The sequence below is a fragment of the Microtus pennsylvanicus genome, chromosome 2 (genome assembly GCF_037038515.1).
Source record: "Microtus pennsylvanicus isolate mMicPen1 chromosome 2, mMicPen1.hap1, whole genome shotgun sequence".
NCBI lineage: Eukaryota > Metazoa > Chordata > Mammalia > Rodentia > Cricetidae > Microtus > Microtus pennsylvanicus.
Genome location: NC_134580.1, coordinates 140045647 through 140061603, shown reverse-complemented (window position 1 = coordinate 140061603; position 15957 = coordinate 140045647). Strand labels below are relative to the sequence as shown.

The 15957-nt window shown below is 53.3% G+C and overlaps 1 protein-coding gene and 1 long non-coding RNA gene across 2 annotated transcripts in view; one reads left to right on the top strand and one right to left on the bottom strand.

The window, feature by feature from the left end:
- Window positions 1-10731, top strand: part of Cdh22 (cadherin 22) — a 126703-nt gene extending 115972 nt beyond the window's left edge. The window contains exons 11-12 of the mRNA XM_075963048.1: window positions 5893-6144; window positions 9552-10731. Of these exons, the coding sequence (XP_075819163.1) occupies window positions 5893-6144; window positions 9552-10087 (788 nt within the window). The 3' untranslated portion in view covers window positions 10088-10731. The remainder of the gene's footprint in view (window positions 1-5892; window positions 6145-9551) is intronic.
- Window positions 10211-15713, bottom strand: LOC142844513 (uncharacterized). Its single transcript, XR_012909736.1, has 4 exons — window positions 15636-15713; window positions 14957-15184; window positions 14157-14323; window positions 10211-10296 (listed from the first exon to the last, which is right to left on the bottom strand). It is a non-coding gene; the product is annotated as an uncharacterized LOC142844513 (long non-coding RNA).
- Window positions 15714-15957: the final 244 nt, after the last annotated feature.

Sequence of the window (15957 nt, the reverse complement as noted above, 5' to 3'; positions counted from 1 at the left end):
ACAAACACACACACACTCACTCACACACACACACACACTCTCTCTCTCTCTCTCTCTCTCTCTCTCTCTCTCTCTCTTACACACACACACACAGAGAGAGAGAGAAAGAGAGACACTTGTCTCTATATAATATAGATGTTCCGTGACTCAGTTTCCCCCCTGCAGAAGCAATTGCCCACCTGCCTGAGCTGAGTCTTTCATGATACTGCGCTCCTTCTTCCGAAGTCCTCATGACAATGGTATTGAAATCTCTAAAAAGCCAAGCCAAAGCTGAGGGAGGAGGATGTCAACGGACAGGAGTGAGGACCCCAGCAGGCAGCCCACACTCAGCTAAGGGCTCTCCATGACTTCCTGTCTACGTCTCCGTTTCATTGTCTGAAAATGGGGCTAATACACAGCACTTGATGTGGTCGGGTACCCCCAAAGGAGGAGGGCTCCTGGGGTAGACTGCAGGCCCCAAACTCTCACTGTCTACTTTCAGACTATTAAACACCGTTGAGACATAGTCCCTATGTGACAAGCTCTGCTCTGGGACCTGGAAATACAATGACAGATGGGAGAGAATCTCCACCCTCGTAGAGTTCATATTCTATTGAAGCAAGACAGAAATTAAACAAATCAATAATATGTCAGATATGATGAGCGGCCAGGGAGGAGGGACAGCACAGCCTTGTTCCTCAAGAGCCTGGGCCTCGTTCTGTTCGTTGTGGGACTTTGGGTGCCCAGAGCAATGCTGGCACCTTGTAGGTGTTCAGTAAATTGTGTGGCAAGAAGTTGAAAACAAAAGGTGGTCTGGGAGGGCCTCTCTAGTGAGTAGTCGATGAAACGGGTGGGCGATGGCTCAGTGGGTCAAGTGCCCACTGTGCAAGGATGAGGACATGAGTTCAAATCCCCAGCACCCATGTCAGCTGGGCACAATAGAATGTTTCTGTAACTTGTCACTGGGAGGCAAGGACAGGAGGACCCTGAGAACATGCTGCCAGCTAGCCTAGTCTAATCAGCGAGTTCCTGACCAAGAACACCCTGCCTCAGAAATTAAGGTGGAAAAAAATAGAGGAAGACAGTGGACACCAGCATCTGCCTCTTACACACAGGCAGGTGCACTGCATATCCATGCTCACACAAGCACACACCACACACGCGCATATACTTACAGTTACACAAATACATAGAAACTAAAGGCAGCTAGGAGTGAGCCACGCAGATAACCGGAGTGAAAACCATCTGGTGGCAGAAACGGCGAGTTTCAAACAAATGGAAAACAGAAGTAGAAAGGGACATCAAGAGGCATGGGGTGGGGGTGGGGTTAGACCATGTTGGTTCTTTCTGGTCCTGGAACAGGCCTGGGGTCACTCCCAAGGGTTTTAAACCCTACCCCCTACAGGGAGAAGCCTCAAGGCCTCTGAAGTCAAACCCATCTGTGTTCCCAGGAGCCACGTTAAGAGTCTTTACCATACAGAGCCTCTCTGACAACTGAGCCCGGAGGACAAGGACAGGCAGCTAGAGCTGGACCCTGAAGCCCCTGCTGTGTCTGGCATCAGCCCCTCCATGGAGGGCAGAGGCATGGCTGTGAGAAGGGCTAAGGCTGTAGGAGAAACTGAAGCTCAGAGTCACAGCTATTTAAATCTTTTTGGAAGTAATTCAACAACCAGTACAGCTCAGCCCACACATCCCTCCCATCCTACCCTGAGCTGGTGCCCATGGTCAGTCCTGTGCCTGCCTCTCCAAGTTCAGGGGTCTTCGCAACTCTGGGGCCTGAGGCTCCACCCCTGCTCTTTCTCCCAGTTTAGGTACCTCCAGAGCTCCCTTTTGGGGTTGTCCTCTAGGACAAGCTTTGGGGAGAGGGTAGCCTTAGCCTCATGAGGTCAGAGCAGCCATGGAAAGCCTCCTCCTCCAACCCTTCAGCCCCGTCCCTCAACATCGCAACCCCCACCTCCTCGCCATATAAATATCTTAGGTGACAAGCGACTACCCCAACCCATCTGCTTCTTTGTACAAATGTGTAGCCAGTTTGGAAATGTGATTTATAAATATTGCCTTTGCAGCCAGGGATTGACGCTGATGGATGTCGGGCCAGATGGATGGATGCTACTCCCGGGCACGGGTCCCGCCTTGAGGGGTGGGGCGGGCCTGGGGTGGTCAGTGGCTTCTCAGAGGAAGGCAGCTGGATGGGGTCAGACAGTACCCCAGGAATCCCCTTCCACCGGGCGGAGGTAGAGCAGGGCTCTGAGTGCTCAGAACATCTGACCGCGTAGTGGGAGACAGCAACTCTGGGACAGCATCTCCGTCTTGCTTGGCAGTTGGAGGCTGGGCCATGGCCAGCCACTCATTTCTCAAATCTGTCTGCATCTCTCTGCCGCCACTACTGCTATTGCCTCTCACAAAACACACTGACGTTTCTGACCTGTAGCCCATGGCAATGCCTGTATTTTCCATTGTAAGTGTCCTTGGCTACCAGGCAGGTTCAAGCCAGGATAGAAACCATGTCTATCTTATTCACAGCCATGTCTCCAGGGGCTAAAATAATCCTGATGTATAGAGAGTGCTCCGTTCAGATTTGCTGTGGAATGAATGGATGATGTATCACTGGGTCACTTCTTGGTTTAAAGCCCACGGATCAATGGTCGCCTGCTTTTCAGAAAGTAGCTCAAGTTCCTTATGAAAACTGGCCTGCTAAACTTCCCAGGATGGGCTTCTGCCTCCCTCCAGCCACGGGCTGGGCTTCAGCCTCAGCGCCAGCACATGGGCTGTTCTCATTTCCTGGACTTACCCCCCAGGATGAACTTCCACTCGGATATCTATCCCTTCTCCCAGGAAACTCTCCCCGATCTCCCATGCATGGTCAGATCCTCTCACACAGTCTTCCCACTCTGGTCCTTCCCAGTACTCTCACAGTCTGTGATCCTAGACCGAGCTGTGGGCTCCTTCAATTAGTGTTTGCCTCTGACATCAGCAGCTGAGCTCTGATCCAGGCAACAGCTGACTTAGCGCGACATTATTCCTCCTCAGCAGCCGGCAGGCAGCCTAGCGGCAGCAGTTAACTAAAAACTGAAGAAGGAAGAGAGAGAATGAGAGAGGGAGGAGGAAGGGAGGGAGGAGGGAAGGAATTGGTAGATGGCAAGCGAGGGAAGATGGATGAAGGAGTGGAAGCTGATGGATGGCGGAAGGAGGACGGATGGATAGGTGAGGGATAAATAGGTTTATAAAGAAGCTGAACGGATGGAGAGGTAAATGATGAAGAGTGGATGGGTAGGTGGGATACAGAGGATGGGTACAGAAATGGATGGTGGGTGGGTGAGTGCTGGAGGATAGAAAGAGCAGAGATGGAGGATAGCGAATAGATAGAGGAGAGACGGATAGTCGCTGGAAAGTGGACAGATGTATGAAGACGAGAGGACTGATGGGTAGATAGATCTGTGGATGGATGGTGTGATGTATGTGTGGATGGGTGGATGGATGATGGAAAGTGAATGTATGTATAAAGGCTAGAGAATGGATGGACAGATGAATCCGTGGGCGGTAGAGGGTAGATGGATGGACGGTGGGTGGATGTTGGAAAGCGGAAAGTGTGTGTATATAATGATAGCTAGAGCCATCTCTCCAGCCCATAGTCACTTCTTTGAAAATTTTTGAAGTGACGTTTATTTATTTTGTGTCCTGAGTCACATGGCATTTAGAGGTCATAGGATAACTTATATGAGTTGGGTCTCTCCGTCCACGTTAGTTCTAGGGGTGAAGCTCAGGTCGTCAGACTTGGTGCGAGCCCCTTCATCTGCTGAGCCACCATGCCAGCCTCACGAGTCACTTCTTGCTGAGCCTAGTTTACATATACACCAGGAAGACCCTGCCCCAGCCATGGTTAGGAGCTAAATGTGTGTATCAGATGCCCACAGGCTGATATATGAGAAGCATCCAGTTGGTGCGGACGCACCCCCTCCATCCCCTTCTTTGCCCTCTGTGCTTGGGTCTCCTTTCTTCCCTGGCAGGAGGCAGTGTTTCTTAGCCTGAGCTGCCTCAGCCTTTAACAGGAGGCTCCAGAGGCTAAGCTAGAACTTGAGGAGCTGACCCATAGCTGCCGCTTAGCCTAAGAGTTGTGGTCCCTTCAAACTTTGCTCCCTTGAGACTGGCATAGGGCCAGGCTCCAGCTGGCCAGGAGAGAAGAAACAGGCGCACATTTGCTTCTTACAAGGTGACCAGTGCCACAACAGGACCGTGCCATGCATGGGTCCACGTCATCAAAGCAGGGCACTGGAGCTAAAAATCCCTCCTTCTCAGGGAAGTGGAGAAAAGAAGCCATGGAGGAGAGGTTATATCTAGATGAAGCATGATGGATGAGGAATTTGCCCAGACAAGAAGGCAGAGGGGATGTCCCAGATATCAGAGACTTGCAGAAGCGAGGCAGAGACATCCAAACAGGGAGCAGGTGTGGGGTGCGGCACGTGCGAGAACCATCAACCAGCATTTAGGAGGAACTGTTGTGTGCTGGGAACAATTCTGTTCCATCCTCACTGTGAGGTGACACTCTGGCTCTGTTTACTGATGAGGGCACTAAGGACAGAGCGAGCTGGTGCACGGTGCATGTGTTATTAACACTTACATGGAAATGTTCAACCGTGCACAACAGTGGGTAGAAAAAGACACTGAACCTCGTTACATTTGAACCTCTGCCCACCTCCTGTGTGTGTCCAAGGCCGTAAAGCAGTCTTCCCAAGGGCTCTTTCCTCATCATTGTGCTCATGGTAAAGAAGACCAGACTTGGGAGACTGTGGAGAGGGGCAGCTAGGGAAACTGGCTCTGCCCTGGGCTGAGGTAGTTTAAAAACTAGCCCCAGGAAGACCTCAGCTTGCCTCTCCACACACGCATAGGTTTCCTTGAGATACCTGGTACCCACAACAGTGGGAAAGGACGTTGGGCTCCCAAGGTCTCAGGTGAGAACCCGTGCTGACAAGGTTAAGGGGAGCTGGGCCTGGCAGGCAAGCAGTAGAGCCATCAACAGAGATGGCGTGTCACTCCTGGGGCTCTGAGCCCTTCAGACCCCCACGCTGTGCAGGACTGAGAGGCGCTCCCAGAAAGCAAGGGTCAGTGCTGCCTGGTACACGTGGGACAGATGTGGATAAGGCAGGAAAAGGGGAGGAAGTGAGTGCCACCTGTCCCTTGGCCTATGCTTCCAGACCAGTTTCCCTTTGCCAGTTTTGCCTGGTCTGCAGCAAGCTCAGGCTGGGCAATAGGCACCGCTGTGCAGTTTACCCCTCTCTTGGCCACCTGTGTGAAAAGGATAACTTTGGGTAGGGAGGCTGAGGCTCTGTGGCTTCCTCATCTGGCCATGAAGGCCGTGTCCCCACCCCGGAAGCTCCAGAACTTCTGAGTAACATGGAGAGCAGAAAGGCCCCTCAGCGACAGGCTCGTGCCAGCCAGTGCTGCCAGCCACCTCTGATGACCTTGGATTTGTCAAGGTCCAGCAAACCACAACCAAGGACCACAGGACGCCTAAAAGCAGAGTGCATTTGAAATAGGACCTGAATCTGGAACAAAGCAAAGCTTTGATATCAATGGGGAAAAAAGTTGGCATAGCCAAGGCCAGGACCTTGGCCCAGCTGGGGACAGAATCTTGGATTAGCTGGGAACAGTACCTTGGCACAGCTGGGAGCAAAACATCTTAGAATTGATGAAAACACACTTAGGACAGCTGGGAACCGAATCCGGGGACAGTTGAGGACACCCAGGGGCTCTGTGAGCCAGAGGATCTCAGCAGCTGGGGCAGAACTAGGGGAGATCCTTGGAGAGGCAGCAGTTCAGGGTGTGAAGGGGCAGATCTCGAGGTGGGCTCAGGATGTGGCTGCGCCGGGGTCTGGCCCAGCCCTGAGTCACACACCACCCGTTTCTCCCGCACAGATAACACAGCTGCGGTGCATACACAGCACGTGGGCTTCAATCGGCAAGAGCAGGATGTGTTCCTCCTGCCCATTCTTGTTGTGGACAGTGGGCCACCCACACTGAGCAGCACGGGCACCCTCACCATCCGCATCTGTGGCTGCGACAGCTCCGGCACCATCCAGTCCTGCAACACCACCGCCTTTGTCATGGCTGCCTCTCTCAGCCCCGGCGCACTCATTGCTCTCTTGGTCTGTGTCCTCATTCTGGTCGGTGAGTTCATGCGCATCCCACCATTATTGGACCTGGGCATCCTTGCCCAGATAGACCACAGCCTGGGAAGGGAGCCTCAGTCTCCCCCACATAACGATAGACTGGCCAGAACCATCTCTGACCTCTTCTGGCAGCTCCCATGGGAAGTCTCTCAAGTGCAGATGGTGGCCCACTTGGAACAGAGTTCATGCAGTGCCCCTCCCATAGCTCAAGACGCCCTAGTGTTTAAAACCCCATGTATAGCCCAGTCTGGTGGGTCTCTCCTGGAATCTCGGCACTTGGGAAGTTGAGGCAGGAGGATTGTTGCAAGTTAGAGGCTAGCCTGGGCTATGTAATAAATTCCAGACCAACCTGGACTACAGAATGACACCCCTTATCAATAAAAAGAAACAGGGAGCTGAGGTGTGACCTAATTGGTAGAGTGCTTGCCCACCGTCCACGAAGCTCTGGGTTCAATCCCTGGTACTGCATAAATCGGGGGGCGGGGGGTGCAGGGTTGTGATAAAAACACCTCAGACGGAGAGACAAGGGTATCAGAAGTTAAACGCCATTTTTGGCTATACAGGGAGTTTGAGACAAACCTATTAGACACGAATCTCTGTTTCAAGGAGGACAGGAGGAGGGACATGGACACCAAGCCTAGCTTTTAAATTCTCTTGTTTAGTGCCCTTATTTGTTCTCCGTAAAGAGAAGCATGGCTGCATGGCTAGGTGCATCAACCTGTTTCTCAGATGAAGAAACTGAGGTTCACAGAGGTTTGGCTTGGCTAAGGTGGCACAGGTTAGGTCTCCTTGGTCTGTGTCTCCACCTCTAACTCTAACACCTGCCATGAAACAACACCTTGGGGCACCTTAGGGCACCTGGGACAACGTCTTTAGACTCTGGGGACACTGGTAGCAGAAGCTATTTGAACCCCAGTGTCCCCGGTGAGAAGAGATGTGAACAGCCTTTGACTGCTGTCACAGCCATGACCACCCTAGCGCAGACTGTAGACACAACAGCCAGAGCACGGAGTTCCCTGGAGACCATGCTCGCCAGCTCTGCCCAGTCCCCCCAGGAGATGACAACCCCCCCTTGTGCTGTCCATCCTCCTGTGACCTACTGCGCCCCGCCCCTTAAGATCCTCACAGAGGCCAAGAGCACAGCCCCTCCCGCCCCAGCACAGCCCACGGCTCAGAAACCCTTTTTTCCATTGGGTGCACTTTACAGCGGTTTCATTTTCCGAGGCAGTGCAAACAAATTTCTGCCTAATTGCCCACAAACGAAGAAAGTGCACATCAGTGCTCTAAAGGTGACGGGCGGAATCACTGATCAGGTCTGGCACATCTGTCGCCCGCCGCCCGCAATCCTCACCATCTGCTCTCCTGGGCATCCCCTCCACAGCCCTGGGTCTCCAGCTCCAAACGCGGTCCATCTATCTTCTCCACTTCTCTCGCAACACGTTCCTTCCCTCCAGTCCTCCCTCAAGGCCTGCCTCTAGCCCCATTCCCTTCCCTGTTGTAAGCTACCGTGTGAAGTGGCAAGCTTGTACCCCGTGTGTGTGTGCTGTGACCCTCACAGCTGGCTCTGGCTACAGGTCTGGCTGGGTCAGTCTGGAGCCGATAGAAGAGTCTAAACCCTGCCTCAGGGCTTGGCATGTGTCTGTCCATCAATGTATCCACCTATCTATCCATCATCCTTTATTCACAAATCCATCAGTGAACCCCTCTCAGATGTTTCCACAATAGGGTTTATCACTGAGCGAGAGATTTTTATTTAAATTCGTTCTCGGGGCTGGAGAGATGGCTCAGCAGTTACAAACACTGGCTGCTCTTCTGGAGGATTTGGATTCCATTCCCAGCACCCACATGGCAGCTCGCAACCGCCTGTAACTCCAGTTGCTAGGGATCTGAGCCCTCTTCTGGCATCGAACAGCACTGTGCATGTGCTGCACAGACACACGGCAAGCAGAACACCCAAACACACACCACATAGTGAACTAAAAACTATTCTTAATTTCAGACATGTATACAATGTATCTGGATTGTATCCACCTAACTCCCCCCCCCCACCGTCCCTACATGTCCCCTTCTGGCCCTCAGGTCCTCTTTGTGTCTTTGCTATAATAACCCGCTGAGTCCCCTTAGTGCTGCCTGCACAGGTGGTCGTCCACGGGGGGCGTGGTCAACCTACCAGTGACCACACCTCTGAAGAAAAAAAAGCCAGCTCTTCCTTTCTAGGCTTCCACCAAGGTAGCTTTAGGGCTAAGGGTGGGATCTTGCTGGCACCTCCCCTATCCTTGCTGGAAGGTCAACTGTCTTGACCACAGCTGCTGTGTGACAGCCAGTCCAGAAGGCAACACGTCACAGCACCCTTCCCCCTCCTCCGGCTCTTACGTTCTTTATTTCCCCCTTTCCACATTCTCTGAGCCCTGGCCGAGGGAGAAGAGGTAGTGGGAAAGAGAGTGGGAAAGTTGAAACCTTTGGATGTATGAGATTCTCTTGGTCAACCCAGAGGAGTGGAAATTGGTCCAGGCTGGGGCCAGAGAAACTGGAGTTGGTAGAGGCAAGTCAAAGCCGCAGGCCTGCAGGGCAGTGCAGGTGGGGGAGTGTTGTGGAGGGACAGGTCCTGGGAAGACAGCTAGGGAGCTGGGGGAGCCGGAAGGAGAGCCAGTTTGGAGGACAGAAGAAGGTGTTAGTGATGTCAGCAAGGTGGGAGGAAGAGGAGAGGAATGTGAAGTCTTGGGGGCCGGATGAAGAAGGACATGAAGTCACTCGTTCACTCCTCTCAGTTAGGTCTCCCGGCAACTCCTCATTCATTCATTCATTCATTCATTCAGCAAACAAGCAAGCGCACATCTAATGTTTGTTCCATGCCAGACACCAAGCTAGGGGAACGTTTTTGAGTCTCAGAGGATATTTATTGGGGTTAACTTGGCAGGACCTGGGCTGTGGTGAGCTGTCCCTCGCTAGTTGAGCGGAGGAAAGGGGAGGCCTCAGAAGCAGATCTAGGACCTACTAAGGTCCCACAGTTGTGATGAATTCCTTGCAGCTGCTGCTAGTGAAGAGGCCACACTGGGGGCCGCGGGGGGGGGGGGAGCGCTGACCAAGACACTGAATGAAAAGCATAGAATTCCGAGGGTGGAGGAGGGGGGCAAGGACAGAAGACAGACAGACAGGTGCCTTCAACCTTACAGCGCCTAGAGCCGAGGATGGCTGGCCCTCAAATCTCGGCAAGCCCAGTCCCACTAGCCGTATTTCTGCAATCTGCATACCTCCTGAGATGACTAGCTCACCACCTACCTTGAGTGTCAGTTCAGCGCTCACTGTAAGAAATGGGTTGGGGATGGAGGGGAGCCAGGCAGTGTCCTATGCTGAGCTCAGCCCTCACTCTGTCTCCTTGTCTTCCCCCATCCACCCACCCCGCAGTGCTGGCTCTGCTGATCCTCACCCTCAGGCGTCACCACAAGAGCCACCTGAGCTCGGATGTGGATGAGGACATGCGGGACAACGTGATCAAATACAACGATGAGGGCGGCGGCGAGCAGGACACCGAGGCCTATGACATGTCAGCGCTGCGGAGCCTTTACGATTTCGGGGAGCTCAAAGGTGGCGACGCGGGCGGGGGCACGGCCAGTCCCCCACCGGCCGCTTCCTCCTCCGAGCGCCACTCGCTCCCTCGGGGACCGTCGAGCCCGGAGCCGGACTTCTCGGTGTTCAGAGACTTCATCAGTCGCAAGGTGGCGCTGGCGGACGCGGACCTGTCGGTGCCGCCCTACGACGCCTTCCAGACCTACGCGTTCGAGGGCGCGGGCTCGCCGGCTGCCTCGCTCAGCTCGCTGCACAGCGGCTCCACCGGCTCCGAGCAGGACTTCGCCTTTCTCCGCGCCTGGGGGCCGCGCTTCCGGCCACTGGCTGCACTCTACGCCGGCCACCGCGGGGACGATGACGCCCCGGCCTCCTAGCCTCAGCCCGGCCAGTCTGGCAGCGCGGCCCCGACGGGAGGGGACCTGCATGGCCTCCGCGCCGCGACACGCCCCCAAGGGGTGAAGCTTGCGAGGACTCAGGGGTACGGGGGTGGTGACCAACGTCAGGAAAAGGGAGAGGAACCCGGCCTGCGGGGCCCGGGAGTTGTAAGGGACAGCGGAGGGGGAACCCGGTGCTGGGAAAGGACCTGGGAGGAGAAAGCAGAAGAGGGCGCTGCTGCCATGCCCGCCCCAAGGCTTTCTGGCATCTAAGTAAAGATGAAGGAAGGGCTGTTCATTTACTAAGCACCTACTGTGTGCTGGGAGCTACCCAGAGACCGAATGCATTGTTGTAGAAGCTATGAGGTGGAGTCCCAAAGGTGCCAGATGGGAAAGCCCCCAGAGAAGTGGTCGTGACCTGCCCGGGAACACCCAGACAGCAAGCGGTGACGCCTCTGGCACTGACCAGCTGCCTGGACAAGTCACCTCATTTCTCTGGGCCTCAGTTTCCTCATCTGTCAAATGAGGTTAATAACAGCACCTACCTCGAAGATTTGAGAGGATGAGAAGGGTTCATGTGTGAAGTTGTTGGGCAGTGCCTGGCACAGAGTAGGTGTTCAATAAATGCTCGCCTTTGTTACTACTCTTATCTTTGTGGTTACTGGAGGCCCGCATGTCTGAGCTCACTCCCTCCCCTTCTGCCACCTCCCAGCATCCCCAAGGGAAGAGGAATGGGTCCCAGCTGTCAGCCCCTGGTCCTTCTCTCAGGGGAAACAGATGTGCCTAGCAACTGCAGAATCTTCCTGCTCCTTGGGCTACGTCAGAATAAGGCCCCTGGCAAGGATGCTAAAACAAGAAGAGCTTGGATGAGGAGAAAACACTGCTCACAGTGGTGACAGTGGTGATGTTATCTGTCTGTTGTGGGAGCTGGGGTCTTTCCCTCTCTAGATTCCAACCTAAGATTCTCCAGGACTGGGCATAGTGGCATAGACCCGCAGTCCTGAGAGGGAAAAGCAAGAGGATCAGAAGCTCAAAGACACCCTCAGCTACTTCATGAGTTTGAGGCCAGCCTGGCTACATGAGACCCTGTTTATAAAATAATGGCTGTCTCCTGTCCTCCCTCCCAGCCCCTCTAGGGTGGCTCAGTGATTATCCATGGGCCTGGTGTGAATTCAAGCTTTTGCTAGCTGGCCACCCTTCATCCAGGCAATCTACTGCTGAAGCCTCAGTTTTCTTGGCTGTAAAGTGGGGGTAGTGGATGCTAAAAAGGAGGTAGCTGGTGCTGAGCTCCAATCTCAGTGTCTCCCTGACATGTAGGAAGTATTCAGTAAATGTTCCTTGGTGACCTTATCACCCTCCCAGGGAAGTCCCGCTCCTTCTCCCCATGCAAAAAAAAAAAAAAAAAAAAAAACCCACAGTGGTGAGCTGGAGGTAGCTGAGACCAGGAAACAGGCTCACAGCAACAACGTGCCCAAAATTACTATTGGGAGTGTGTGTGTGTGTGTGTGTGTGTGTGTGTGTGTGTGTGTGTGTACTACATCCCACATGGAAAGAAGATAACTTTCAGGAGTTGGTTCTCTCCTTCCATGGTGGGTTCCAGGACCCTACTCAGGTGGCCAAGCACTTTTACCCAGTAAGCCATCTCACTGGTCCCGACTAAGTAGTTCCCGCCTTCCAGTAGCTAATGGCCCAGGGGACAAAGGCAGAGGCCACTGGTAATAACACCTTTGATGAAGCAGACTGAACAGAGCAAAGCCCCAGGAGTGCGGATGGAGAGTAGATAATTCCTGGGGTCTACTGGGTCTTAAAGCATAAGTGGGAGATGGATGAGGTGATCAGGCAAGCGGGGCGTCTGCAAAGGCTGGGCTGCACAGGTTGCAGCATGCAGGTGGTCCCCTGAGCTGCCTCACCAGGAGGAGGAGGCTGAGGTGGGAAGGCTGTGGAAAGATCTTGAAGGTTCGACTAAGAAACCTTGCGGCTTTGTTCACCTTGGACCTTGGTGAAGGAAACCCAGCCTGCAAGAGCTGGAATTCACACCAGGCCCATGCGCAAACACTGAGTCACCTATGGAGCTGGAAGGGAGTTCAGGAGGCCACTATTGTCTTATAAGCATAGCTCCATAGACATTTATCCATCTTCTGAGGACCACTGTGGTGGCTGATGGCAGAGACATGGGTGGTGAGTGAGGTAAGGGGACGTGGGAGTCACATTCTTCCTATGAGGGACCCTCAACCCCCAACTCCTATAGTTAATACAGCAAATGAGCATTTGGGGACCCAGCTCTCATAGAGCCCAGGGACAGCTCTGAGGCTGCTCATCATTATGTCCCTTGCCAAGAAGAAACCTGAGACTAGGGGTGGTCAAGGTGACTTTCAAGGTCACCCAGCTATTAACAGCTGAGACAAGGCAGGGCTTACCCCAAGCTTGTTTTACACACACACTCACACTCTCACACACATACACACACACACACACACACACACACACACACACACTTGGCTGCCTTGACTCACTCTGATCTCCCCAAGCAGGGAAATGACCTATTCAGAGGGATACAATGTCACAGGCCCAAACCCTACACATGACCTGGCAAGACCACAGAGTGGAAAGACTGGACCGGAACAAAGAATTTCACTGATCCTGATTCACCATCCAGGCCTCCTGCTCTGTGGTCTGCCTGCCGTGTGACTTTGAACAATTGCTCATGGCCTCTGCACCTCTGTTCTCTTACCCATTAGAGCACACCCATTGTTCGAACAGCGATTCCATGAGATGACGGCGAGGTCAAAATGCAGTATTAATAGCCAACACTGAACACTTCCCCAAAGTTAGCCCCTAACCAATGGGATAGCCTCAGCTTATAGGTGAGGAAACCCAGGCACAAAGATAAGAAGATGCTTTGGTTCAAGTTGATCAGGTTAAAATTAAATGGAGACAATTGGCTCAAAGAGGGGTGTTCTGGTGTGGTGCCACCTGGTCAGCAGCCCTAGCACAAGGCACACTTTCAACCCTCAGCATGTCCTGACCTATCTGAATTCCATCATCCATGTATCACTGCCAACCTACCCAGCCTGTGGTCCTCAAGCCTCTGGCAATGTCTGCTGGTTCTGGGGTGGGGTTACAAGAAAAAGTACTCCCATGCCCCTTTATCCCAGCTGCCGCCTAGTTCTTGCTTCCCCATTGAGGTATTCCATGTGTTTGGACCCTTCCCGGGTTCTGCAGAGTGCCTACCCACACCAAGCACCCCCTGGGCATCTCTGGTGATCTGAGATGACTATAGATGATCTCATAGGGTGCACAGCCTTTGATGGTTGGTCTCACAAGGCCCCAAGGATTCCCTAATCTCCTCCCTGTTTTAGGCAAAGAATAGTGCCACCAAGCAAGTGCCAGGCACCAAAGAGGCACACCCAGCTCGTCCTGGAAGCGCAGAGATAATGTCTGCCCTCTGCACAAGGCCGCGAAGAAGATGAAAGACAAACAAAACCCCCTTTTGTTATCATCCACTTTGTCACCAGCATCACTGCGAGGGAAGGCTGCAGAGGTCTTGGGAAAAAAAATGGATGCATTAATATAATTGACCAAGCATTCTAGAATCAGGCTGAGTGACAGTGATGATGCTGGCCATCGTGATGACGGCATGCTTATGTAGCACTTGCTGCATGCCTGATTAAGCAACATTGCATGATAAATATGAATCTATATGAGGCTCGCTAATTCTGTTTCATGTCTACGCTTTACATACCGTGACCTGTTCCATTTAAAGGTGTGATTCTTTTTTTTTTTTTTTTTTTTTGGTTTTTCGAGACAGGGTTTCTCTGTGGCTTTGGAGCCTGTCCTGGAACTAGCTCTGTAGACCAGGCTGGTCTTGAACTCACAGAGATCCGCCTGCCTCTGCCTCCCGAGTGCTGGGATTAAAGGCGTGCGCGACCATCGCCCGGCAAGGTGTGATTCTTTTGAACCCCGTTTTATGAAGCTGATGTGAAGAACCCCAAGCTCACAGATGTGGAGGGCTTTGCTCAAGTGCACCCAGCCTGGGCAGTGCATGTAGTTCAGTCAATAGTGTGCTCACCTGACAAGCAAAAAGTTCCGAGTTATATTCCCAGCACTGCATGAATCAGACATGGTGGCACAGGCCTGTAAACCCAGCCCTGGGGAGGTAGAGGCAGGGGGACCAGAAGTTCAAGGTCATTCTTGGAGATACAAGAAGTTCAGGGCCAGACTGCACGACGTGGGAACCTGTCTCAAGAGAACAAACAAAAATAAAAAGGAAAGGAAAAGGGGGAGGAAGGAAGGGAAGAAAGGAGGGAGGGAGGGAGAGAGGGAGGGAGGAAGGGAAGAAGAAGGGAAAGGGGGAGGGAGGGAGGAAAGAAGGAAGGAAGGAAGGAAGGAAGGAAGGAAGGAAGGAAGGAAGGAAGGAAGGAAGGAGCAAACAAAGAAAGGAAAGAAGGAGACAGTGTGGGCCTGATACTGTTACAAACACCCACACCCACCCAGCCACAGCTCCTCGTAGGAACTAGACAATGTGTGACATAGAGAAGACAGAGAAGCAGCTGAGAAGCGGAGGTGACACTCCAGAAAAAGGGCAGATCTGGGGCAAGATGGAGGTGGAGTATAGGCTGGTCCGCCACCACCCACCACTGGTCTGAATTTCTGGTGTATACCGGTGCACCCTCACGTGGGGCTGTGGACACAAAGTAGAGAGAGAGGAGGGCAGCCTGAACACCACAGGTCAAGATCCAATGCCTGCCTCCCTGACTCAGGCAACTCAAAGAGCCGACTGCTGTCACAGGGGGCGGCTCAGCACCCGCATCCGTCAGCCAGCCGTCATCACCGCCCACCCCTGGGTCACGAATCAGCAGCTCCACTTACCTCCTGCCAGCCAGCGTGCTCTAGCCAGCTCTGTCACTGGCCGCTGAGCATTCTGCAAATGTGGCCCTGTCAGCCCTGGGTTGAAGCGGGAGTTCACGCTCCAGTGGCTGCAGGAGAACGCAGGCACAGGATGCACTCACACAGTGCACCCTCAGACATGTCCTCGCCTGTGTCTGCCATGCAGAGATGCATGTGCACCGCCAAGCACACAGAGGATATCCTGTAGGTCTGCAAATGCAATCACAGGCCAGCATGGTTATATATGCAATGGAGGCAAGTATTCATGTGTGCATCTATGTTTACATACAAGGCATGCAATATATCCACAAACATTCTCATGCTCGTGTGTACATATGTGTCACCGGTTCTCTTCAATGAGTGAATATATTTCCCCATTCAGGTCACACCCATGCGTACATGTGCCACCCCCATAAGCTCCCACTCGAAGGCATTAAATACATTGTCACATGAATGGATAGCTCCATGTGGCACGCAGAACACATGTATCCACTTGTCTGTGTGCACAAGAAAGCATGTACAGGTTTGGGGAGTCGGTTACAGGCTGCAAGGTCAACTTCACAGTGTTAGCTCTTGTATTGACGTGTGAAGTGAGCATCAGGCCTGTGTCATACATGTCCTCAGAAGGACACTGGGCGTGTACACCCGCAGTCCCACATACCTTGAGTCTCCACCACCATGTTGCGTGTCCCTCACTTTCAGGCCCCTCATCCTCACATACCCAAGCTCCTCCTCTCACGTGCACTCTCAGAGATGGCCACAGTTCATCCATAGCCAAGACTCTCCGCTCCTGCTCCCAGGCGAGTGTGCCCCAGGCAGACACGTGCCTCTGTGGCCCACCTCCCACACACCACAGAGGCAGATCCCCGGCACATGGGAGCTCACAGCACCCCCCCAACCCCCGCATGCAGCCTGCCCCAGCCCCAGATTGTCAGGTGTGCCTGGGACAGCAGGAATGGCGCCCACACGCAAGAATCACCACT